We start from the raw sequence: 26,050 nt of genomic DNA on the forward strand, positions 1-26,050 counted from the left end.
ATTATATTTTATTATATGATATTATATTATATTACATATATACTTATTTATATTATATGTATACATATTTAGATTAAATATACGATATTTTTTATTATAAAATATTATGGGATGGGATGAAAATACAAGGATGGCAAGGAAAGGGAATTGTGTATGTGCAGCAGGTAGGTTTAGTTAGTATATTTGTGTGTTTTCAAGACATTGAAGGCAATACAGGAAGTTTTCTATAGACACTGATTACATAAATTCTTGGTTTTCTCTCCTTTTTTCCTGCAGGGCCAAAGCTTTTCGTGGAAAGAAGGTCCATGGCGAGTATGACATCAAGGTGGAGCAGGTAACTGACTCAACCTAAAACTAAAACATCACCTTAACCTTAATCTAAATTTTGTACAGTTTTATAACTGCATAAAACCAGTTATTTTTATATCTGTGCATTTATAGAAGCACATGTATTTAATACATGTATATTATTCCTCCCTGGAGGGATTTAAAAGCTGTGTGGATGTGGTTTGGTGGTGGTCTTGGATTAATGGCAGTGGAGATTATCTGAGAGGGCTTTTCCAGCCAAAACGATTCCATGATTCTCTGTGCATACATGGACAGATAAATTCACAATCTTTTTACCCTAAACCCTCACAATTAAAGGAATGTGATGGTTTGGGCTGGGGCAGAGTTCATTTTCCCCCCTGTAGCTGCTGTGGGGTTTTATTTCCTCTGTTTCCACTCACAGCTTTGGTTTTATCTCTTGAATTCTGTTTATCCCAACCCAGAGTTTTCCCATTTTTACTCTTCTGCGTCCCTCCCCATCCTTCTGGGTGGGAAAAAATGTGGGGCCGAGGTGCCAGCTGGGGTTAAACCACAACAGCCCTTTTTTGGCACCCAAAGTGGGCTCTTCTTAGGGGATTTTGACCATAATTTTCACAGCATGAAAAACATCTTGTATTCAGAAGTTGTTGCTTAGAGACTGTGAAGTTCCCAGACACTCCATGAATTACGTGTGGCAGTTCTGTATCACTAATTCCCCACTCAGGAATATAAATGTGCTCTGGGTGCAGCGCTGGCATGTGGGGGCTTAAAAAAACAAATCCATAATAAATAGGAATAAACAGTGAGATATTTAGAATTTAGGGTGCGCTGGAATTATGGCTGTTTTATTTAAGCTGAAAGTAAGGATTTAAAGAAGTCTTTTCACTGCTTTTGAATCTTGAGTTCCTCAAATAGATGATGCTGTACAGAGCAACAGCCCTTGAGTTGTTTTGTCCTTGGATTTTCAAGGAGCGAGGGAAAATCATCATTAACAGTGTGGATGCAGCTGATGTAAATTCACTGTAATGGTCCAGCAGCCACTCTTTCCACCACGGAATATCTGCTGCCCTGGGCTTGGGAGCAGGGAAAGCTGTGCCAGGGGGCTTCAGGAGTTTTGAGGGAGAGGCAGATTTGTCCATTCACACCCAGGTGAGAGCAGGCAGAGCCATCGCTTCAACAGGAGCAAAAACTCGGGCTAGCCCTGGAATTCCCTTCCTGTGCTGCACTGTGGGACCAGGGCTTTAATCAGAGAAGGGCTGGAAGTTTCTGAGCCACACGAATCCCTTTGTTCCACATCAACACACAAATAACAACTACTGCAGTGTCCCGCTGCTGGTACCATTTATAATAGTAATTATTTCATTTTCACACTGCCTTTCCCAACATACAATGGCTTCCATCACACACTAAGCTTTTAAAATGAATTATTAATTCGAGATATCTGAGTAGTCAGTTGGTTGAGCCTGACATTTTCAGTGCCTACACAAATATTTCTCTGTCTCCCCATTTGCACTGTTTTTGCAATGAGCTTGGATGTGTTGTCCCAGCCATCCCAGGAGGTGTGAGGGTGGCTGGGTTTAATGAAGAGAGCTCTGTGCTGGCAACCAAGCCCTGACTCCTGAGCTGCAGCAGTGGGAGGAACAGCTCCCAGCTCCCTTCCCTGAGCACCAGGCTGTGAAATCCTCCCAGATCTGCCCGAGGAAGACTTGCAGCAATTCCATTTTTCAGCAGCAGACTAATGAGCATTGTGACACTCCTCCATTCTGTGCTGCTGTCCCGGACAGCAAAGACACTTTTATTTATCCACCAGAGGACAGCTGGCTGCATTTCAATTCTTCTGCTGGGTAATGTTATTGTAAAGTGCCTTGAGAGTCTAAGCTGGTGAAAGGCTGGGGATAAATGAAAAACATCCTGTCCTTTCCTTTCAAGTAACTGCAGATTCAGAGTATGGGAGCGGCTCCGTTTAAATTCCGCATTTCCAGTGTGAGAAGGCTTTTGAAAAAGTGCTTTCATTGAGAATTTCGTGAGACAATTGCTCATTAGCACCAGATCTTTTAAAAAAGAAGAGTAAATGCACATAAAGAAAATCCAAAGGGGTGAGCAGTATGAGGAGCCGCTAAATTCTATAAGAAAATGTTATTTTAATTCTGCTTTTGTACTGTTTTCTTCAAAACTTTATGCCAGTGCTGAGCCCGTATTGATCTCTTTGATAACATTGTGCAAAGCAGAAATAGAATCCCTCCATTTCTGTGCAGACATGGAGGAGTAAATCCACTTGCTACTGCCCCACAATCCATTTTCACAACCTTTTTTTACCTTTTGCTCTCTTTGGATGAAAACCTTTTGAAATGAGACATGTGGTACTCGACAGAGACTGCTGGATCAATGCCCTCGCTTTATTTCAAATGTATATTGTCAGCACTTCAGGCCCTACCGCTCAAAATTAGGGAATTAGGAAAATAAAGGTCAAATAAACCAGACTGACTAATGGGAGTCTTTTTTTTCATAGGCAGAATTTTCAGAAATCAACTTGATAGCCCATGCTGATGGCAATTATGCAGTCGATATCCAAGTAATTCGAAATGGCACAAAAGTTGTCAGGTAAGAAAAACTAAACTGAGCAAAAAAGCAATAAATGTCATCATGTGTGGATGGGAAAGGTGCTGAGTGCTTTGGTTGTGTTTGTGGATTTTGAGTGATTCCCCTCAGGGAAAGCAGAAAATGAAATATCTGATTTGTGACAACCTTTTTGTGACAGGGAGGACACATCTTGACAATTTAATCGTGGGGAAAATGGATTTATTAAGGGAATGAAGTCCAGAATAAAGAATACACAGTTGGGAGTTGGGGTTATTGATTTGGGGTTTATGCTTGCTACAGAAGGACCCAGATTTGGTGATTTTGTACCTGCCAGGCTTTCCCAGAATAGCAGAATTTATTTCCAACGTGGAATATTTCCTATTGAAACAGACCAAGTCATAACACCCCTCTCAGGGCAGTTCCTGGAATATTTCAGCCTGTTTGAAACATTTTGGTTTAAACACCTCAGATTTCCCAGCAGCGGTTTTGTCTAAAAAGGATGATGCCAATGAAGGCAGGGTAAATTTAACTTTTGTTTTTTTTCAATGAGGACATCAACAGCCTCATAAACGTGAGGGGAGAAAACAGGACAAAGTGAAAACTTAAGGAATTATTAAGAAAGTTATATCAGCAAAATTATTAGCAAAATTATATCAAAATTGTATTTAAATTGTGAGAATTGCTCCTATTTTGGCTGGTGCAGTTATGTGTGAGTGAAGTGTGGCAGTTGTTTGGCTGAAAAAATTGAATTTAAAGGCAGAGCCACACAGGCATGTCCTGGATCTTCATGGTTTGCAGAATATCTCTCTGAATAAAAGATTTGAAAATGTCTATTCATTCATGTAAAAGAACTCAAACCAAACAAAAACAAACAACAACAATACAAAAAAAAACAGAAAAAAAAAAATCCCCAAACAAACAAAAAAAACCCCACCACAAAAAAAATAACTCCAGGAAAAAATATCCAGAATAAGTTTATTCTTCAAAATTCCAACTCTTTAATCTCTGGCATGTTTTAAAAATATTGCAGTTTAATACAAAAACAATGATCTCAGGCCAAATCCTCAAGATTATTTCCTTAGATGAGTGAGAAATTTGATTTCTTTTAGGGTTGGTGGAATTTTTTTACCCAATGATGGAAGTTTTGGAGCCAAGAAATCTTGATTGCTGCTCCCTAGTGGCTTTTCTGTAGTATTCCAAAAAATACTTGAGAAGGTATCGAGGCCAAGTTGCCATCAAAACATTTCAGGAGAAAATGAGGGCTGGGAACCTCCAAAAAATAACATCTCCAAAGATTTGCAGGTCATGAGAAAACTCGGTAAAAGTGCTGCTTTTGTTTGAAACAAAAGACCTTTGTGCCATCAGATAACTCTGAGAATGAGATAACAAGGGATTTTATAACATTATAGTTTTGTGGGTAATTTATTTACCCAAAGAGAACTACCTGAAGCTGATAATTTTCCCCCAAATCTGGTGTCAGATACCCAGGAGTGTGGTTTGTGCTGTGAAAGGGAGGTGCAGACATGATGGGAGATCAACTCTCTGTTTCTGTGATAATTGGAGATATTTATTATCAATCTGAGGCTCAAAGCAACCTTGTATCATAGATTTATTAGTTAGCAAAATCATAGAAATTTCTATGACAAAATTTTGCTGGTTTACTTTAGGAGATGAAAAAAAATATTTAACAGGCCCCATTTGTTTGTTTGTTTGTTTTTTGTGAATGAAAATCATACCATGAAAAATTATATTTTCTGTGACATAATGCTGAGATTTTTGGATCTTGATGCAATTAGAATTTTTCTCCTGACCTCCTTTTCTATGCAGCCACTCCATCCATAATTACAGAACTAAAACAATTATGGTAATGTATCATATTCCTTTGAGGAGCTTTTGCAAAGCAAAACCTTATTTCTTTAATTTTTAATTTTTAAAAAGTACATTCCCTCCATTCTCCAATTGTGTCATTAAATGGGTCTTTGAGAGGATATTTTTTGTTCTTTTATTTGAACCCACAGAGCTGTCTGGGATGTGTTATCCCTCTTTTTTTAATAGATAAAATTTGCCTCTTTCTTTCACTGAGGGATCTGCAGTTTTGATGAAGGCATCATTAATCCTCTGAGTATTATATTCATGCTGGGCCAGTAAATTGGATTTCCACATTCTAAACTCTTGGCACCTCCCATGAAACCTCGATCACAACGTCTCAGAGCTGTGCTGCAGATATTTTTTAGGAATCCTGTTTAAAGGCAAGGATTTCTTTACAGGTTTTGCCCCTTGAGCTTCAGTGCTATTTCAACAACTCTTGACAGCAAATCTTTAATGTTGTTTTTGCCAAATCATGCAGGTTTGGGTTGTTTTTTCTGTTTTTACAGTGGCAGTGGCACAGGGTGCTCAGAGGAGCTGTGGCTGCCCCATTACTGGAAGTGTCCATGGCCAGGCTGGACGGGGTTTGGAGCAGCCTGGGTTAGTGGAAGGTGCCCAAAACGAGCTTTAAAAGCTCCCTCCCAACCCAAACACTTCTATGATGCTTGAAATTTAAAAATCCAGCTAATCTACTTGGACTACCACATCCAAGCTGGGATCCCAGAACTGCTAAAGCAATTTTAACAGGGATTTTAATTGTTTTGTTGTTTTTGTTCTACCAGACGGAGACTTCCAAATAATTTTGTAATCTTCAGAGTGTCTCACTCCAGTAAACAGCTTGTATTTATTCAAGGCATGTAAATAATTTCCCCAATTTACTATGCTAATTTAATTTGCCCTGCAGTTATACCTCTTTTAGGAGGTTGAAATCTTCAAGCTAGTCAGGGTTTTTTTTTCCTCTACAAAACTGGAATGCAGAAAAGACTCTTTCAACAGTCAAATTTAGCACTGAATTGCCCCTGTTCTGGAGGCTCTGTCCTGTTGGTTTGTGTTTTTTATTTTCCATAACCTTCTCCAGTAACAAAATGTCAGGATTGGAGTAAGGTGGGGATGGTGTCAGATTTTTGGCAAAGGTGCAGGGGGATAGGCAGGAAACCATGGGGAGCAGCAGGGGAAATGCTGATCAGATACCAGAGAGAAAAGGAAGAAAGGCAGCTGTAAGTCTAAAAATTCATTTTGACAAGTCTCTTGCTCAAAAGTTCAGTTGTGATTCTCCCCATTATGGTTTGATTCCTTTTGCCAGCAATGTGGTTGCTTCATCCCTTACTGCCCTTAAAACAGCCTGACAATAATTGTTGGGAAAAATAAGAAATAAAAAATTGTTCCCCAAAAGCCCAGGTTTGTGGCAGAGCCCTTTGCCTGCTTGAGTTTTGCTTGTCACTGCTCAGAAACTGGAGAGCTCAAACCAAGGACACACCCAGAGGTTATAGATGTGATTTACCTGTCAGCAGGAAAACAACCTCAAAGCCATGGTAATTTATCTCTCCTCTTAATGGAACCCTGTTATTGAGGGGATGCTGAACAGATTAAGGGTGTTGCAGATTTTCATGAAGCCATCGTGGCTCTGCTCATTTTTTATTATTTCCCTTTGGTTTTCATGAAGCTATCATGGCTCTTCCCATTTTTTATTGTTTCCCTTTGATTTTCATGTTTTTCATGAAGCCATCATGGCTCTTCCCATCTTTTATCAATTCCCTTTGGTCTGAGTGTGGTTTTCATGTTTTTCATGATGCCATCATGGCTCTTCCCATTTTTTATTGTTTCCCTTTTGTTTGAGTGTTTTTCCAGCCCTTCCCTACTCACCCACCAGCCATTTTTCCCTCTCTGCACATTTTGGAGCTGAAGGAAAACCAGTTTGGTGGAGGATTATCACCGATATATCTGTTTTGGCAGGTCGTTCCGGCCCGACTTCGTGCTGGTGCGGCAGCATTCCTACAGCATGGCGGAGAACGAGGATTTCCGGAACCTGATCATCGGGATGCAGTACGCCGGCATCCCCAGCGTCAACTCCCTCGAGTCCATCTACAACTTCTGTGACAAGCCCTGGGTGGTGAGTGCTGAGGGGCCTGGAGGGGCTGCCCAGAGCAGAGACCAGGCAAGGGGAAGGGAATAAAGTGGGCATTTCTTGAAGGCCTTCCCCAGGCACACCTCGGGCAGCCAAAGCCTCCCAGAGGCTGCAGCCAGCACGGACAATGGGCACCAGTTTCTCACACAATTACCAGTTTGCTCCAGTTCCATATCGGGCTTCATCCTCCAATTCCAGCTGCAGGCAATGAAGTCATTCAGCCCCAGTTTGCTCCCCACAACTCACTTTTGGTCAGACTTTTTGGGGCCTGGGGCACTGAGGTGTCCCTGAGATCCAGGCCTAGAGAGGAATTGTGTCTGAATAAAACCTGAGGACAGTAACTAACACTGTCTGTGCAGTTTAGAGTTAGGCACTAGAGCAGTACAGAATTTTGAAAATAGAAAAGCTGAAATCCTGAGGCATCACCATACCTGGAAATTTCCTGGGCCTGGCAATTCAGCTGCTGTGAAAACTTTCTTTAATTTCATGTTTCATTCCCCTCATGAGCGCTGATTATCATCTTCCCTCGCTGAGCAGTGAAATAGTGGAAGGATAAATGACCAAACTAAGATATTTAAATATTTTTTTTCTTTTTTCAAAGAGCCAGTGTGGAGACAGAGAGGAAAAATCTTTGTAGTACAAACAGAGAATAAGTGAGGCATCCAACAGAAAGCCTTCCCACTGTGAACACGCTTCCTCAAGTGAGGAAAGAGTGTTTATTCACAATTTGTCTGGGAAAAGCAAGCTGAGAATATTTCTCATATTTGTGGTTTTGAACATAATTTGAACAGGCTCTATCCAGTGTTTTCCTCATTCCTGTGAAATTTTTGGGGCTATGCATTAGCAAGGAAATGTGAAGCGACTCGTTTCCTCATTTGAAAGCCCTTTTCATAATCCTGTGCCTCTGGGGTAGGAGTTGGTGCTTTCGGTTACCCCTGGAGCACTGAGCTACCCTGGAGAGCCACTGATCTTTGCCAGTTTTACTGGAGAAGCCAATGCTGCTTTTCTTGACAAGTTTTGTAGAAATGAAGGTAGAATTAGGTGGTCTTTTTGGTTCATAAAGAACTAAACACAAGTTAAAATGTGGTGCTGTAAAAGGGGCTGATCCACGGTGCAGCCACTGCTCCTATAATTCCATTGTCCAACACCTAACACAATTTTAAAAATCCCACTTATAAATAGCCAAAACTTGACTTTTTCCTCTGGCATCTGGGTAAGAAAAGAAGATTTGTCAATATTTTTCACATGCAGGGAAGCTTTACTACAATACTTTTTATTGCCTTGAAGATGTTAATTTTTTAAGACTTACTATGAAAATCCCTCCAAACAACTGTCAGCAGTTTTTAACATATACCTCTTACAGCTCATTTTATTATCCTTTTATGCTGCAGTAAACTCCTGCAGGGGGGGAATAAATAATTGATAGAGTATTTACAACTTCTTGGTACACACTGTACATTGCTGAATTCATTATTTTAGTGCATCACGTTTTCCAGCTGTGTGGCATTTCCCAGTAGGTGCAATAAAGCTGGGTGGGGAGTCAAAGCCAGTAGCATTTATATGCAATAAAAAGTAAAGATATAAATATAAATATAAATATAAAAAATATCTATATATGTAAATATATATAAAGAAAATTCCTCCTTACAGACTGCCATATCTGTGTCTTTGTCACTTTTTCTCTGCCCTTCATATGGGTCCTAGTGAGGAGTGTGGGCTTTTAGTGTGAGCACAGAAATAATTTCTGTACAACCACCAGGGGCTTCCTTTGGCTTTTTAACTAGAATATCGTGTTGTTGGTGGTGCTGGGAGATGTAGAGACCTCTGTGTCTATCCCAGAGCAGGATGAAATCCTCATCAGATTTAGGAAAGGAGAACAGTGGAAGAACTCATGAGGGAGTTGTGGGATGTCTTGTGCAGGACCAGGAGCTGCACTTCAATGCCTGTTGTGGGTCCCTTCCAACTCAGGATATTCTTTGCTTCTAGAATAGATTCCCTGAAGGGTAAAAACCCATGAACTCAGCCAACTTCATGGATGCTCAGATATTGCAGCAGAATCCAGGCACTGCTGGTTTGGCCAATATCATGGTCTGCCTTGTTTGGTTGCATCAGTCTCGTGTGTGCTCCCTGCCTGGGTGAAATCCCTGCTGAAAATGGTTGTGGGTGCCTGGCATTGCACTCCCCAAGCTGCTCCTGCCTGCTAAAATTAAGGGTACAAATCACTGTGCTCCTACATGGCCATGGATTTGCCATCAATTAACCCCCCCTGCAGGGATTTCTTCCTGCACAATCTCTTTGTCAGCACCAGGGCCCTGATATTTGTGTGAAAATTCTCTCTGCAAACATTTCAAGTGCAAAAGCCCCATGGAAAAGAGGGAAGCAGAAAGCTGCATAGAGCCATAAGTAACAATCTTTATTAATTCATGAGAAATAGATTGACTTTCCTGCAGGTAAAATGTGGAGTGGCAGAAGAGAATTACAACTTTGATAACAGCAGGGGGAAAAAAAGGGGGTGTGCAATGGAATGGGCTTTAAAAGGATGGGAAATTATTGAGTTAGCAGTGTTAGCCAATGAATCTTCCTTACATCAGAGCAAAATTAGGAGTAGTGTAGAACTGCTAGGAGGGGAAGTGAGACTGGCTATAAAAGTGCTCTCAAATAAAATGAGAGTTAGAACTCAGCATACAAGGCCATTGGGTTTTAAATTAATGCTCTTCACCATGTCAGGTGTTTGATGTGATTGGAAGACACAGCTCCAGATGTTCAGTATCTTTTCAGCTCTGAGGGCAGGTTCACACTCTGTGCCACAAACTGCAGCACCTGCCCTTAACTCTCCAGGAAAGCTCTTTTTCTACTCTGGCTTTCTGTGCATTTGCCAGTCGACAGTGAACAAATCTGTGTTTGATCTGAGGTGTATCATTGAAGGGTGAGGTGTGGTGGGACAATTGCCAGGAATGTACTGAGAACAGGTCTTAAAGCTCTGCTCCCTGGTGTCAGGGCATGCACAGCCCCTCCAGATGCACAGCAGAAATTCAGAGCACTGCACAGCCCTGTGAGAAGCTGGGCTGTGAGCAACCAGGGGGAAGAAAAGGTTGGAAGGAGTGTGTGTGGTGAGATGTTTGTGCTCTGAAACATAGCGTGGGGTTATATCAGCACTCGGGTTATTTCACTTCTGTGATAACACTTAGCTCATGGAAAATTCATGGCCCTGGCTTGAGATGGATTTCACTTAAATGCTAGTAAGGATGTCAGAAAGCTGGAGGAAAGGCATGGGTTTTATAAATAAAGACTAAGTTCTTTATTGCTGAGCTCACACAGAGCTGTGGAGGAACCACTTTAAGGTTCATGCCCTCGTTGAAGAATTATTATTAAAACATTAAAATATTTCAGTGCAGGGTTGTGCTGCAGAGGAATTGTGCTGGGCATGAAATAACCCCATCAAACAAGACTAGAATTTTACCTGGTTCAGTTTACAGCTACACTGAGTTGAGGTGAGGCAAAAACATCCATTGTCCTTGTAGGATTCCCAATTCACCTCACAGTTTTACTCGTGTTTAATGGGGTGAAGATCCTGCTGGAAAGCATCTATGGAAAAAAAAAAGTAAAGAGGAAAAAAAAGAGCATCATTAATTATCCAAAGGTAATATCTGATATCATTTAAATGCTCTGTTTTCCTTTAGAAAATGTCATTCAGGAAATAAGGGAGGCTTCCCTTAACTGAGGCTTGGAACTTTCCCATAGTACATGATGTGGTTGTCCTGGAGGGATTTAGCATTTAAGTTCCACGTAGATGTGGAACTTGAGGACAAGTGTGAGTGGTGCACTTAGAAGTTCATGTTTAGTGCCTGGTCTTGGTAATCCTACAGGGCTTTTCCAGTCTAAATGACTCTGTGGTTCTGTGGAGGTGTGTGAAGTAATTGTGGAGGCCAGAAGGAACTGGAAAATGTGGTGATGGTATCAGAGCTGTAGGTAAAATCTCATCATTAAACTAAGGAAATAATATTTTTATAACCCCAACAAAACAACGTGCATTAAAAATACAAAATGTGATTTTCCAGTGTCCTGTGCTGAATTTAAAAAAAAATGAATTCTTCCTGCATGCATCCATTTGTATGATTCTTACAATGATTGCTGTGAAACTTGCACGCTGAAGGCTTTCCTTCAATTGGACCCTGCTGGATTTTAGCTTCAGTTGCAAATATTGGTGATAGGGGTGCAGTATTTTTGGAACACCCCAGTTCATTCCCTGCTCACCCCCCTGTGTCCAGCAGCTTGCTGATAAGTTGAGTCAGGCAGGGAGGTGGAGTTGAGTGACACCAAACAGGCAAACTCTGATTTAATTGTCAGGGGCTGTGAGGTTCATTGTCCAAGGCTGCTGAAGATAAAATGAAGGGTTGGGGTTTATTTCAGTTCATCCTGACTGTGATGTGATAATTACAGGCATTACAGGGCTGGGTTGGTACTTCCAGGTTCTTTCTGACAGTGATAAACCTTCCAGCCCTGCAGAGATTCCAGAATTGCTGCACTTGTGTAGAGCAGCTGTGCACAACTGAAGAGGAAGAAAACCCTCACAAAATCAGTCCAGTTCCATGAGTGCAGTTCTGGTTCCTTTAGTGCAGAGGAAAAGCATCTCAGCCCCTGCAGCTGGCTGCACATCTGTTCTCCTGGGAGGCTGCAGGGCTGGTGTGGAGGCTACAAGGATCTGCTGATGCCTCAATCACACATTGAGTCTGCTGAAGGAGGGGGCTCAAGCTGTAATGAGCCTCATTTGTGAGTACTGTGACCCCAACTGGCTGCTGCCAGGGGGGTGGAAGGGTCTGTATTTAGGAAAGAGGCAGTGGAGGGAACCCCAGAGGGATTTGGGAAGCCCAGGTGTGATGGGCTGGGGCAGAGCTGTCCCAGCCTGTGAGAGGCAGCTGGCTCTGCAGGGATGGGAGCTGCTGCTGGCCCCATCAAAGTGCACTCCTGGCACTCTGCTCCATCACTCTGTGGGAACAGAGGAACCAGGCAGGAAGGGTTTTCTGAGCCAGAGCTGGCAGAGAGGGAGGCAGAGTTACCTGGGAGAGCGTGAAGAGAGCTGGAAGGTCCTGGTGCTCTTCACACAGAGCTCCAGATGGGAACCCATCTTGTACTGAAGCATCTTCAGATGTCACACTCTGCCCCATTGCAGGAATTTATTGTTATCAGGGCTTTGAAACGTTAGAGGGGTGCCACAGAACACTTGGTTATGCCAAAATTCATCTCCTTGCTCACCCCCAGCCGTTAGAGGGAAGGCTGGGTTTGGCTTTTTTGGTCAGGCCTGGAAGTATCATAAATCCCACAGTTGTTGTTTGTTTCTTTTCCTTCAGTTTGGGAGCAGACAGCCAAATGCTTTTTTGCAAGTTTGTTGATATTTTCCTTGCTTTGCTCCTCTTGCCAAGCTTACACAACTCTGTGACTTCATGTGCCATGTTCTGCTTTGCATTTCTTTTGCAGATGATTTTCTGCTTATCTGTCTGCATCTTTCTGCTCTAGCTGGACATTTAACTTCCCCATTTTTACCTTGTTTTCTTGGAAGGTCTGTTGTTTTAACTTCCCTTTCTTGCAATTTGATGGTTTCTAGTGCTCTTCCTCACCTTGTTTTCTCCCCAAGTTTTTTTCTTGTGCTTTTTCCACTCCCAGTTATATTTTAAAAATCTTGAGCAACAGATTGGGGCACTGGCAGGACATTTGTCAGGACTCCGCAGGGAGGAGCAGAAAAAGAGAGATGAGCTCTGTTCCTTCCAGCTTCCTGTTGACACAAATTATTGAAGCTATGCTAATGGGAGACACAACCACGCAGAGGAGATTCAATTTTGTGTCAAAGCATCTTCTGGAGGGTGAACAACAAACAAAATTAATGTGTGCAAGAAGAGAAGCATTCTGAGAACATACTTGCTGTAAACCTGGGATTTTTAAACCCCAATTCCAGGCTGGCTTTAAAGAAAGAAATTCTAAATGTTTATTTCATTAAAATCAAATCCTGTGCTCATTAGCAAAAGCCAGATTTGTACAATAATGCTGAGCAATGGGATAGAATTTGGCTGGTTATTGCTCTCTTTTATATGCCAGAAGGGATCTTGTTAAAGGTCAAGGCTGGAGAATGCTTACCTGCAATCTGGCAGCAGCTCAGATTGAGAAGACATTTAGGGATGCTCAAATGTAATGTCTGCCATCATGACAAATTAGAAACATTGAGATGTATTTTAGTCAGTTTTATGTGTTTCATCAGACCAAACCTGGAGACAGCACTGAACTTCCTAGTTTCAACCACTCTGGCAAGATTGATCTCACTGGCAGGTGAAGGCAGGGCAGCCAGAGGAGTGCAGGGTCCTTTTCCTGCCCTTTCACTGCTGAATTTCCTTTCTCTGCCCCAGGTCTGGAGCAGGAGCTGCCTTCTCTCCCAAGCAGGGCAGAGCTGAGACACCAGGACATGGATGGCAGGCCTGAACAGCCCCATGCTGATATGGGGCAGTTTCTGTATCAAATTCCTAAATGCAAATATTGGCATCAGTGGCCAGTTTTGTGGCCTTCATTAACAGGAATTTTGGATTTACAGGTTTTGAGTGAAATCAGAGGCCTGTGCATTTCCAGGGCAGCCAGAGAGCAAAGAAACAGGTGCTTTTCCTCCAAGCTGAATAAAAAACCTGCATAAAAAAAAACCTGAATAAAACCTGTTTTCATTCTCTGTCAGCCAGTGAAGATTTTGGCCTCTTTGTCCAGTCTGCCACTTAAAGCAAAACATGTTGATGGATTTGTCGTGTGAGATCTGAAAGTAAATTCATAAAACTGTGTCAGAAGGAAGGTGAAAACACTGTAAACTTTTTGGTCAAAAGACGATTTAATACCAGGTTTGACCATTGAACTGGAGCAAAATTCATAAATACAATTAAGTATAAATGATAACTAGAAATCTAAATACATGAAGTGTTCCATGTACACTAGTAGTGTGTTTGCTCTTTGCACCTCTTTATAGAGTCAGATTAGTTTAATCTAGCCTTGGAATAGGAATGGAATATTCCAGTCTTGGAATAGAAAGGGAACATTCCAGCCTTCCTTGCTGATTTTGCTTTCCTAAAATACGTAAGCTCACCTGAAAATCCTGTTAAAAAAACAAACAAACAAACAAGCAAAGAAACAAAAAATCCCCAGAGATCCTTAAATAAATCTCAGTGTGATGATGATTTTTCTGTTCCATTCTGTTCCAATACATCCAGTAATTCTCTGTATTTATCAACCCTTGCTTGCAGTCTCAAGTGCTTTATATATAAACTGAGAATGGGAGCCTTTGGCTTTGACCAGCATTTACTGCCATCAGGATAATTTAATGCAAAAGTAGACTCAGATTTTTTGACTGCACTCCTGAATTTTGTAGTGGGTTGTTGCCACTTTGCCCTGTTCTCCTCTGCACTAAAAAGCAGCAGTGGGAACTCTTGAAATCCATTACAGACTTTCATTGCATTGAACATTTCTAGGGGCAGAAAATTCAAATGGACTTTTTAACTGTTTCTTACCTTCTAGTGAAAGAAACTGTATTCAAACAGAGGCTGTAAAGATAATATTTAAAACAGGACTGTAAAGCTGTGGCTCACATCCTTGGTATTGTCTGCTGGTCCTGCTACAGTAGAGACTCAGAAACTCTTTTTGTGCTTGGTTGAGACAAATATCCACACCTGAAGCCAGATTATGGAAATTAAGTTTGATTACTTGTATATAATATCTAATATGTAATTAAAAAGTAATCCCATGTGTTATATTCCCTATTAAATGACCTTAGAAAATAATTTTTTCAGTTAAAATCTAGGTTATATCTGCTTCTTTGATGTGTGACTGTGCTGACTCAGAGCTGAGGAGAATCAGGGGGGTGAGACTCCTCTTCCAGACACTGGAATTTGTCACCCATCCAAGAAAATCCCTCCTGTTGTGGTGGCTCCACCAGGGCAACCCCCACTCCAACCTCTTGCTCTCGCTCTCCTCCAGTGCAGTTCTCACCTCCACATCTCCCACCAGCACTGCCATTCCCCTCTGACATTCCTGCGTATTCCACTTCCATCCTTAGCTCCAGCTCCCTCTGAGACAGATGCAAAACGTCCTGGTTTCTTTTTGTGGTGTGTGAGCACTACCCCTGCTCCCTGAGGTGATTTTAGTGGGTGAAACCCCTGTCTGCCTATCTGCCACCCCAAGGAGTCCTCTGGCTTTCCCTGCTGGGCCTGGCAGAGGTTGGCTGCTGCTGTCTGAGGAATGGCATTGCACCCTGGAAATAACCCACCCTGAAACCCACCCTGAAACCCACCCTGGAAATCCATCCTGGAAATAACCCACCCTGAAACCCACCTGAAACCCACCCTGGAAATAACCCACCCTGAAACCCACCATGGAAATCCACCTGGAAATAACCCACCCTGGAAATAACCCACACTGAAACCCACCCTGAAAATAACCCATCCTGGAAACCCACCCTGGAAATAACCCACCATGAAACCCACCCTGGAAACAACCCACACTGAAATCCACCCTGGAAATCCACCTGGAAATGCTCCCTGGAAATCCACTCTGGAAACCCTCCCTGGAGATCCACCTGGAAATCCACTCTGCAAATCTCCACCCTGGGAAACCCACCCTGGAATTCCACCACTGATTTCTTCCTCTACAAGTTTCATTGCACTCTGTGTTTTCATGGAAATCTATTTGAACCAGACCTCATCTCTAAAAACCCCACAAACAAGAAAATCTCTCTCTGTTGCAGTGAGCCCCAAACCCTTGTGAGAAGTGCTTAAGCACCAGGCCAAGTCCCATCAAAACAAACAACAGTGCAAAGGTTTCCCTGGCCAGAACACTGAACCCCCTGTCCTGTAACAGTGGAATAAAGTGCATTTTCTCACTGCTGGAAAAGCACCCAGGAAGGAGTCCCCAGAGCCTCTCACTCCCATCAACTTTTTTCCTTCTCTAAATTTTCATTCCAAAATAAAGGGCTCCAGAAGGCCTCTCGATCTAGGCCTCATGGTATTACCTTTTGCTAATCTTTTATACCAGGCATGTCTTGATCTGTGCCCTGCCTTTTTATGCTCACAGCCTGTTTTCCTTCATTTTAATCCGCATGTCCTCCTTAAATCTCACTTTCCTCACTGTTTACACATTTTGTCAGTGCCTCTTCCACCAGCCAAGGTGTCTCTCCTTGCCAGATGCCTTCTTGCCCAACCCTGCAAGCCAGGAGATGTTTTTATGTCCCTGACTGTGGCCTTTTTCTGGTTCTTTGGGATTTTTTTAATCCTGTTTTCCCAACTCTTGTAGAAAACTTTTTTATTTTTTTATGTGCTCTGGTAATTCGTAAGCCAGTTCATGTAGTTCTTCCAAGGGCATGAGGTTTTTATTTAAGGCTTATTTTGGATCCTGTAGAAGCTCTTAATGGTTTTCATCTCATCAGCTGCAATTCTAATGTGAAAATATTCCAGCAGTTAATTACAGCGGTGATTAGCGGTGGGAGAGCTGTGCCTCTCGGATTGCAGTTCTCATGCTGCAGGGGAGGTGCAAGAGCCCGGAAAATGCCCTTGGAAATTCTGGATAGCTGGAGCAGACAGCCCAAATCCCTCTGGGAAGGGCCAGCACACCCCACAGGGGCTGAGCAGCTCCATCTCAGGAGGTGCTGCAAGAACCCCAGGGGGCAAGGAGGGAGCTGAAAGTAAAGAAGGTGAGGAAATATCAGCTGCAGTCAAAGACAAGGAGGAGATGCTGCTGATCCCAGGGCAGGGCTTGAGGGGAAAATGCACCAGGGACAGATCTTGTCTGGGAGAGGCAGAGATCACCTTGCTCTTGTGCAGGCTGGGCTGCAAAAGGCTCAGGGAACAGCTCACCTGTGGTTAAACTCACCATGCAGGGTCCAGGGGAGCACTCCTTGCATTCCCAGTCCAGGTGTGTTGTCCTTGGCTTTGAGTCCTGCTGGAAAACCACTGGAGGAGCACCAGCTTGTTCTGGCAGTTCCCATCCCCTCTGTACTCCTCTTGTGTGCCCAAACTGATTTGCAGGCACCGTTTCACATTGCAGTGAAGGTGCTGGGCTGATCTGGGGAGTTGGAACACTTGCATGGAGCTGTCTGTCAGCTCCTGCTGACTGAGGAGGGTGTCAGCTGCAGCCAGAGCTCTGCTCCCCTCCATTCTCCTATTCAGGTGTCAAAGAGAGAATCAAAGTGCGTGAACTCAGCCTTCTGGAAAAGTATTCAGTGTTTGCTGAAGTGTGAGAGAAGAAATGTTGAGCAATCTCAACAAAGCACATGGAGGGCACAGAAAGGTAACACAGATGCTTCCCAGGTAATAATAATATTAAAAATACAGTAATAAAATATTCAGATACAGTACAGACATTATGTTTCAAATGCAGATCTAGTGAAAAAATATTGGCCAAAGTTGATTGACTCCCACAGACAAGTGTCAAATGTGTCCTCTTGCACAACTGCTTCACTCCTCCTCCCTCTGAAGGATGTTTGTGTCTCAGCTTGCTGGCCCCCAAGAACCCCTGTTTGTGCTTTGTGCTTTATCTCTCACTCTCACCAAATAATCCAGCCTTTATGGAATGACCAGCCACATTTCTGAGCCTCAGCCTGAAAAGGGACAATTCAGCCTGAAAAGGGACATTTCAGCCTAAAAATGGACTTCAGGTTATTTTTCCTGGTGCCAACTGAAGGGATGAAGAAGTCAACATGCCATTTTCTTTGTTAAATCCCCAAAATTGTAAAATAACCATCCCATAAGGCAAACCAGTTCATCCAGCAGCTTTCCAAACCTGCTCTGTGGGGCAGAGGGATCTTCCCTTTGGGCACTGAAAGGGAAAATCCCATTCATGGTGAACACTGAGATCACACTAGAAAAGTAGAAAATTTTACTTCAGGAACTTCAGTCACCAATTCTGATCCTCATTGCTGCATTTGGAAGATGAGTTTATGGTGGAACATCCAGAGGTATACTGTTGTTTCATGGAATTTCTTCACTCTTAAGATGAGCCCACACCTTAGAGCAGCCAGAGATGAGTTAAATCTCAGCTGAAAGTGTTGGGTTTTGGGGTGTTTTTTATGACAGACAGATTGAAGAATGTTCACCCATCCAAGTTTTCCCATTTCTCTGCTCCTAGAGAGTGCCAGCTCCCCTGGGTGGGTGTAACAGACTACCCAGAGAATTTGGATATTGTTTTAGCTCCCATGGAGCACCAGATGGCCACTTGGAGTTCTCAACTTGTGAAGAAGACAGGTTCCCCTCAAAAAAGGGAAATCTCTGACAGAAAGGGTTCAGTAAAACCCACAGCCCAGGGGTCCTACCTGAGCAGGGAACAGGAAAAGGAGATGCAATTCCTTGAGTTAAACTCCTTCTCAACATCCCAGGAAATTCCCTACTGGAGTGGGCAGTGCTACAAATCCTTCAGCCTGGCAAGAGGGATTAGCAGCTTTCCAGAATTAAAGGTAGCACCATCTGCAGTAATTAGTTTTAAATATCATATCTGATTATCTTCGAGGGAGAAGTTGGTGTGGTTTGCTCAGGAGCAAATCTGAGCCTCTCAGAGATGGCACACAAGTAATTAAGCACATTTTAACTCCTCGAGAGTGATAAGCAAAGTAATTATCCGACTCTTGATGAAGAAAGCAAAGGGATTTTTGGTAACTCTGCTTTGTTACAGCACGATCTGTGCAGTGAAATTTAGAGTTCCAGTCTTGGGGTGGTGAAAGCCCAGAAAGATTTGACATGAAAACAAATGGAATAAGTGGGTTTTGGGTTTTTTTTACTAAATATTTCTTCTGTGTGTCACACCTTGTTGGAGAGCACAGCTCTCACTGTCCTGTTCTGTCATAAAGGAGCAACCCTGGCCTGGGTGTGGAAGGATTTTATCCTGACTAGAAAAGAGCTGACATTCCAACAAATGCTACAAAACCCAATCATTTTCCTTTTAAAATAATAATCTGCAAACTGTAAACACATGCACCTGAGGCTATCCCTTTTTGACTGAAAATAAGGTGCAAAATTGGAAAATGAGGAGTAAATTCAGCTTGCTAAACTGAGAACTTTTTTCCACTTTCTCGTTTTTTTCTTAGGATGTAAAAATGACTTCTGCTGAAATACTAAGTTCTAGGAGTTGGGAAAGTTTTAGATGATTTTGGGTTTTGATAGCCATATAAAATACTTCAATGGCTCTGTTAGTATTTCCTATTTCATAAACATTCCATGTCTGTAAACATTTGGCATTGGATCAGAAAATTCAGTAATTTATCATCTAAAAAGATGATTCTCCTGCCCAGGACTGGTGAATGAATTTAGCTGATGAAAAGGAAAATATAAAAATATATAGTCCAGATCCCACTGAAAAAATTATAGAAGGTCATTAAAACTTAAATTAAATTCTTCTTTATAAATAGCCCAGCAGCAACTGGGGAAAATAACAAATATTTATGGCAGTTTATGGATGTACAATTAAAATGCTGAAATTTTATGTGAATTGGGGCTGAATTTTTCAGGTTGCATTTTGGAGGAGAAATGATTGACAACAGATCCCCAAATTTGTAGACACAGAAGTGAAGCAGCATCTCAACAGGGTAAAAGATAAATCCTTCCCCCAGCTGTGGCAATTTGAGAGATTTCTCTCCTTTACCTCATAAACTGAAACCTGCTTTTCCTACCTGCTATTTCCTAGCTGAATTACTGAATTAGAAGACACATTGGAGTGATATATGTCTGATATCTTTGGTTGATGCTGTTTTTTTTAAGTAAACAAGCATTTGCTAGCAATTAATCTCAATTACAGCTTTCTTACCTCTTGCATGAATGCCACCCCTACCAAAAAAATTGCCATTTTCTCAGTGTCTTTTGCTCCCTTCCAGTGAAAATGGAAAAGAAAGGAAACAATCACAGGAAACACAAATATGATTTTATCTTTTCTTTGGAGGTTTTTACTTAAAGATAAGTAAATAGATTTATTTTAACCTAACAATTGCTTGACAAAAAAATCACGTATTTAATAGTAAGTATTTTCTTCTTGGATCAGAACTGAAATATTGAGTAAGTTGTCAGGAATCCGATTCACAAACCACCTTATTTTGCTAGCTGTGATAATATTTCCTTTCCTTGAGGCCTGATTTGCACGGCACACAACCCAACTACAATTTCTTAGGCTTTTGGTGAAGACTGCTCATCATTAAGGTATTTTCCACTGGCCTTCCGAATTTAAAGATGTATTTTACCAAACCTAAGTAAACACCACTAAATTAAACAAGCCCTCTCTGCCAGCTGGAAATGCAAGCAAAGCTTTCATGGGTTTTTTTTTCCCCCCTTTAAACAGTTTTTGCTCTCCCTGCCTCCTGAGCCTCTCCTCAGAGTAGGTATTTTATCTGCATTATGGACAGAGTTCCATTGTTCCCTGCTTTTTGTGCTGTTTGCAACCAGCAAATCCCACTATTCAAAGTGTTGTGCTGAGTTGTTTATGTCCCACGCTGGCACAGTGACAGCTGAACACATCACAGGCACGGCCGGAGCTTCGGAGCGCTGGAACAGCTCCGGCCTTCGGCTGCCAGAGCCCTCCTGCTCCCTGGAAACCTCAGCCCTGGCACAGGGCTGCTTTGCTTTGCTGACTCTTACCACAGCAGGGTTTATCTGTAAAAGAGAAAGAGCAGCCCCAAATCCATCTCTGTTTAATAAAGATTCCCCTTGTTTTACACGTGAATGTTCTGTGAGGAGCTGCTGCAGGCCAGAGTGCAGGTAGGCCGGATCCGCCTCAGGAACGTCAAAAGAATATTATATTCTATATTTCTATCCCATAAAAAACATTAATAGGAATGGCTTAACATGGAGCAGTTTCAATCATCCCCACCTTTGGTGGTGGTGCAAGGATGGCCACATCAGAATATTCCATAAAAAACATGAACAGGAATGGCATGGAGCGGTTTCAGCCATCCCCACACAAGGATGGCCGTGTGGGAATGGGGCATGGCTGCAGCCTGGGAGATGGAACTGCTTTAGTTTGCTCCTCACCCGACCTGGTAGCACGACACAGCTGCTTTTATCTCTGTGCCAATGCCAAAATCAATGCCAGGGAGGTGCCAACTTCTAAATGAATGGTAAATATGCATGGGCTTTAGGTTTAAGGTGACAGAAAAGGCAACATTATGGTTTTATCATCACAGAATCATCTTCAAACATACAGATAATGAGATACCCAAAATCCAGTATTCCCATGTATTTCATTTTCTGTACCTGTGGGGGCTTTACTTTTCGAGGTGTTTTTCTGTGTTGATCTGTGTGTGAAGTCACAGCTTGGGTGGATTAAAGAGGTGTGTGAGGAGGAGAGAGCCTGCGTGGGCTGTGTCCCTGGTTCTACTGAGTTTATCAAACACCCAAGACAAGAAGCAAAATGTCAGCATGAGCTCCTTTGGGCACAGTGTGGTTTCTCTCCTGAGCTTTCTGTCTTGTTCTGCTTTGTTTTGCAGTTTGCCCAGCTGGTGTCTGTCTACAAAACTTTGGGCCCAGAGAAGTTCCCTCTAATCGAGCAGACGTTCTACCCCAACCACAAGGAGATGGTAGGTGCAAACAGCAGTGCTAAATCTGCTTTCTGTGCCTGTGAGACAGGGACTGGGACACACTGTTCCCTTTTCCCATCTACTGTCAACTCTAAAAGCCATTTTGGCAGCTTTCAGGGAGGGTGGGACAGGGTGACCACTTGAAATCACGGTGATGATGAGCTGGAGGGTACTCAGATGGGAAGTGGTCAGCTCCTCAGCTGCCCATCTACAGATCTTGGAGAGATTAAATGCTTCCAAAGACACTGAACAACTCTTTCATGGTCTGTGTTCCCTCCAGTCCTTTCTGGTGTGTTCAGAGTGTTTGTTGTCTTTGGAAACGATGCACTGGGCACTGCAGAGCTTTGAACTCAGCCAAAATCAGGGTAGTTGTGACTTGTGATCTTCAGGTGCCTGAGCTAACACTCATTCCCAGTGCTTTACAGACAGAAAAAGAACACAGATGAGCCTGGCAAAGTCCAAGAAGCACCTGGATGATGGTTTTAGGGTGTGGTTTGGTTTTAGGCAGCAGTGATGAGCAGGGAATGGGACACAATGACCCTTAAGGAATCCTTCAAACTTGAGACTGGCTGTAATTTTACTGAAAAAAAGCAGGACTTTTGGGTGCATTGCTAAACTGCAGCCCACAGAAACCAAGAACATTTCATTTTGGGGCAAGAGCTAATGTGTCAGACCTATAAGTTTATATGGCATAATTTTCTGAGTGTAGCACCCCTGTGAGTGGTTTTCCACTGTCTTCATTCCTCTACATTGCTCATTAAAGTCAAAACTTGTAAGTGATTTCTCTTTTGTTTGAACTTCTGAATGTTCTCCACAGCAAAGTTATCTTAATTTTTATACATATTTCTATGGTAATGAATGTTAATCTAGAGGAAAATAATCCATTTGGGTATTGCATTGCTACTCAGAACTGCTGCAATAGCTGCCTGTGATGACACTCATTTGTTTGGTTTTATTCCTCCTGAAGAAAGTGTCTGGAACTTTGTGGCTTGGGAAATAATCAGGCAATGTCGTACAAGACAACATTTAGTTTGAATTTTTTTGAAAGTGGGTTGTAAGATGATCTGGAAATCAGAGTCGTCTGATGCTGCATTGAAATCATATAATTTTATTTTGTTTTGGGTTTTCAGCACTTTATCAACGGTTGCCCTTGTTTGCATTTGTTGATGCAGAATTCGGCAATTATGGTTTAAAATATGTTTTTGGTGTTCCTCTTGCTTTTTCTCCTTCCCTTTTTATTCTCCTGGAGCTGTCCCCCCTCCAGTGCAAAACAAAGCTCAGGGGGGACATGGGGAGAGGGAAAAAGCCCCAAATCTCTGGGAACTGAGGGTCAGCTGAGCGTGCCAGAGGTGCTCCTTTCACCCTCTGCTGATCATTTGTGCTGAGGCTTTAGGCAATACAAGGTAAATAAACAAAGATGTCATTCTGTTGTGTAAAAATGGAGCTGCTTTAATGAAACACTTTTTGAAACAGAAACATTCATCCCAGACTGATTACAAAAAACGCTGTGAGGCTTTTGAACTCATTGCTGGTTGAGTCATATCTACAGCCTTTCCCTCAGTAATTAGTTCCCTTTATTTCACTGCATTCCCACCTCTTCTGTTCTCTGCAAAAACAACAAGGCTTTTTCAACGTAATTGCTGAACAATTTAATTAAAACTTAACTGGAATGTTGAGGAAACACCAGCAATATTCCAGGTGGTGGATTTTTTTTTCCCCTATTCACCTATACAGTCTCCCTCCTCTCTTCCTTTCCCTACTCTTATCAAAAGTCATGTGAGCCCTTCTCAAATTAAAGTCAAATTTGTGCCAGGCTGTATTTCTGCTCTACCCCTCTCATGTAACACAAACATGGTTTCAAGAAGTAAAAAGAAAACGTTGTGAAAAGAATCTGCTGTTGATAAGGTATCAATGAACTACAGTAAAAATCCTGATATTGAAATAACATATTCAGAATGCCATGTTGTAGTCAAGCCTTTTGAGAATCTTCCTCAGGGAAAATAAAATCTCATTCTGAGCTGGGGTTTTGTAAAGCTCTTGTTGCCACATTTATTGATATGAGGGAAAAAAGAAATAAATATAATCTTTGTACCATCCCTTGTGGGAAGTTTGGGCAGGTTTCTGCTCAGCCAGAAATCAAAGTAGACAGACCTTAACTGTGAAACATCTTGTGTGGGATATTTTATAGCAGGACAAATATAAAATGTTTTTAAAACTAATTTGTATTACAGTCTGTCCAGAACAGATAGTTAGAAATAATAATTTATTATTTCTAAATATCAGAGAAAGCATTTATTTGTGCAGAGTGGACAGAGAAGGCAATCTGGGCTGGGTAAATTGAGTTTAAGGTCTAATTAATGTAAAACTGAAATAGGAGCAGAGCTCTGGTGAGTTAAAAAGCAGAAAACATCTGCTTGCTGCAGAATGTTACCCAAAAGGCACCATCCCATCAAAATGGATTTGGAGACAAAAGCTACAGAACTGGTACTGAATATTTATTAACCACTGAATATTAACCTTTGTGGTTATTAAGCTCTGTGGGCTTCTCTAGGAATTGGTTTGATCTGATATGAGGAAATAAGGCCTGGCTTTGAATCTTTCTGAAAATTCATAATAGAAATGTACAGCACTGTCAGTAAATAGCTCTGCCAATACTGTCACTGCAATATCAATTTTTTTTTTTAAGAAACTTAGCTTCTTATTCTTTTTGTTTCATTTATGTAAGTCTATGCTCCAAAACGTTAGTGTTAGGAAATTTTTGATTTGAGTAAAGCAGAAAACAAGCTGGGCTTGTTAGATATCAGCTAGACTGATTTACAGTAGATCAAAAGTGAAACATTGGCTTTTATTTATTACAGGACACATATTCCTCAAAGTAATAGTGACGTGTTTCTCTGTTGGCCTTGCACCATTTGCATTTCACTGGAAATGCATAAATTTAATTGCAGAGAAATCTTTTTTTCTCAGAAGAGCATATCCTGTCCTTTAGATTGTAAAGTCTGTCAAAAAGGGCAGCTACTGGAGATTCCCATCCTGCCCAAGGGCTCTCCCCCTTTCTTGTGGGGCACAAATAGTCTGAACTTTGGCATTTACACTTCCCAAAGTTTCACCACTGTGAATTGAGTTACTTTTATAAACTTAAAAACGTGTGTGAGGGATTAGTTACTAACTCCAGTCACCAATTTGGGAAAGTTAAGACACAAAAAAAGCTACAGGCAAAATGTGTTGTAACCCTTCTCTAGTTTGAGTTCACAGGTAGCCAAATTCACTGACAGAGTATGGTGGGTGCTCCTGAATAAAACTAATTCAATCCTATTAAACAGGGTCAAAAATCTGGGAGCTTCCAGAAATCATTGCAGTGTAAGCTAGGCAATATTTTATTGCATGTACTTTCACAGGAGTTTCTAAAGGTTGAACAGTACTGGGGTACAAATACCTGGTCATGTATTTAGGGAGGTGTTAAGGGCTGCAGCTGCCCTGAGGATGGATGTGGTTTTTGTAGTTCTGAGCACTTTGAGCCTGTCATCATTTGGGCTTGGAACTTATTCCATGGAATGCTAAAATCCATGGATTAATGCTTAAAAATGTGGCTTTTCCTTCAGCAAGCTCTGGTTAGTCCATAGGAATGCTGACTTGGGAAGGGGGTTTTGATTATCAAAGCTGTTTCTTAATTTATCTATCAATGGAAGTTACAACTCTGTGGGTAAAGGAAGCTGTGACATAAGGAACATACAAAATGTGGAGCACAGATTGTTTTAATCACAGAAGTGTTCAACTCGTTTCGACAGATAAGGAAATATTTGTGAATCCTTTTTTTTTTTTTTAATAGCACATTGTTATAATACTTTACATATACACTGTACAATAATTCTTTCGTATCCAAGACTTTCATACAGAAAAAAACCCCAAGAAACAGTTCTAGAAAACATTCCGCAGTTCATCAGAAAGATTTGGAATGAAACACGGGGAGCTCTTAATCTGCAGGTTATCAAATTTTGGGGGGGGTGGGGCAAAATTCTGGCAACTCTTTTGTTCTCGTACATTCATATTGGCAAAAAGGGAACTTGGAGGACAGTGCCAGCCCTCTGTGCAAAGCACAGCAGAGCAGAGCAGGAGGTTTGTCCCTCGTCCTGCACCAGCGCCAACCCCCCGACTCTTTGGGGACAACTGGTGTTTGTTTCTAAGCAAGATAGGCGAGACCACGGCAGCTCAGAGCCGCTGAGCCCCCCAGGGTCGCGTTTGCAGGGCTGGAGAGCGCTTCAGGGCTCGCTGATGTCGATGAATTCCTTCTCAGGGGGAGGCCCCCCTCGGTACCAGCTGCAGGTGCCATCGCTCCTCTTGATGCAGGCGTAGTGACGGGCCTGGTGCCCGTAGAGCCTCCTCTCGATCAGCCAGTCTGTCCACAGGCACTCGTTGGGGGCCGTGATGGAGCAGGGCACCATGTAGCACGTGGTGATCTGGGGGCAAAGAGCTCCTTCAGTACCCTGCAGCCGCTACAGGCTGGGGTGTATTCCCAAAAATACAATAAACGGTGTTTATTTACATTTATCTGCCCTGCACTCATCTTGAAGATTCCTCTGAACTGGGGTGTATTCCCAAAAATACAA

General features: G+C 42.2%; 2 protein-coding genes across 2 annotated transcripts in view; one reads left to right on the forward strand and one right to left on the reverse strand.

Annotated features, from left to right (window-relative positions):
* SYN2 (synapsin II) overlaps window positions 1–26,050 on the forward strand; it is a gene marked incomplete at its 5' end in the record, with an annotated part of 155,545 nt that overhangs the window by 57,974 nt on the left and 71,521 nt on the right. Inside the window, 4 exons of the mRNA XM_015640485.2 lie at window positions 277–334; window positions 2,816–2,907; window positions 6,706–6,862; window positions 21,354–21,443. Coding sequence (XP_015495971.1) covers window positions 277–334; window positions 2,816–2,907; window positions 6,706–6,862; window positions 21,354–21,443 — 397 coding nt within the window. The remainder of the gene's footprint in view (window positions 1–276; window positions 335–2,815; window positions 2,908–6,705; window positions 6,863–21,353; window positions 21,444–26,050) is intronic.
* TIMP4 (TIMP metallopeptidase inhibitor 4) overlaps window positions 22,872–26,050 on the reverse strand; it is a 26,900-nt gene continuing 23,721 nt past the window's right edge. The window contains exon 5 of the mRNA XM_015640982.1: window positions 22,872–25,900. Within this exon, the coding sequence (XP_015496468.1) occupies window positions 25,703–25,900 (198 nt within the window). The 3' untranslated portion in view covers window positions 22,872–25,702. The remainder of the gene's footprint in view (window positions 25,901–26,050) is intronic.

This window comes from Parus major, chromosome 12 (assembly GCF_001522545.3).
Source record: "Parus major isolate Abel chromosome 12, Parus_major1.1, whole genome shotgun sequence".
Classification (NCBI taxonomy): domain Eukaryota; kingdom Metazoa; phylum Chordata; class Aves; order Passeriformes; family Paridae; genus Parus; species Parus major.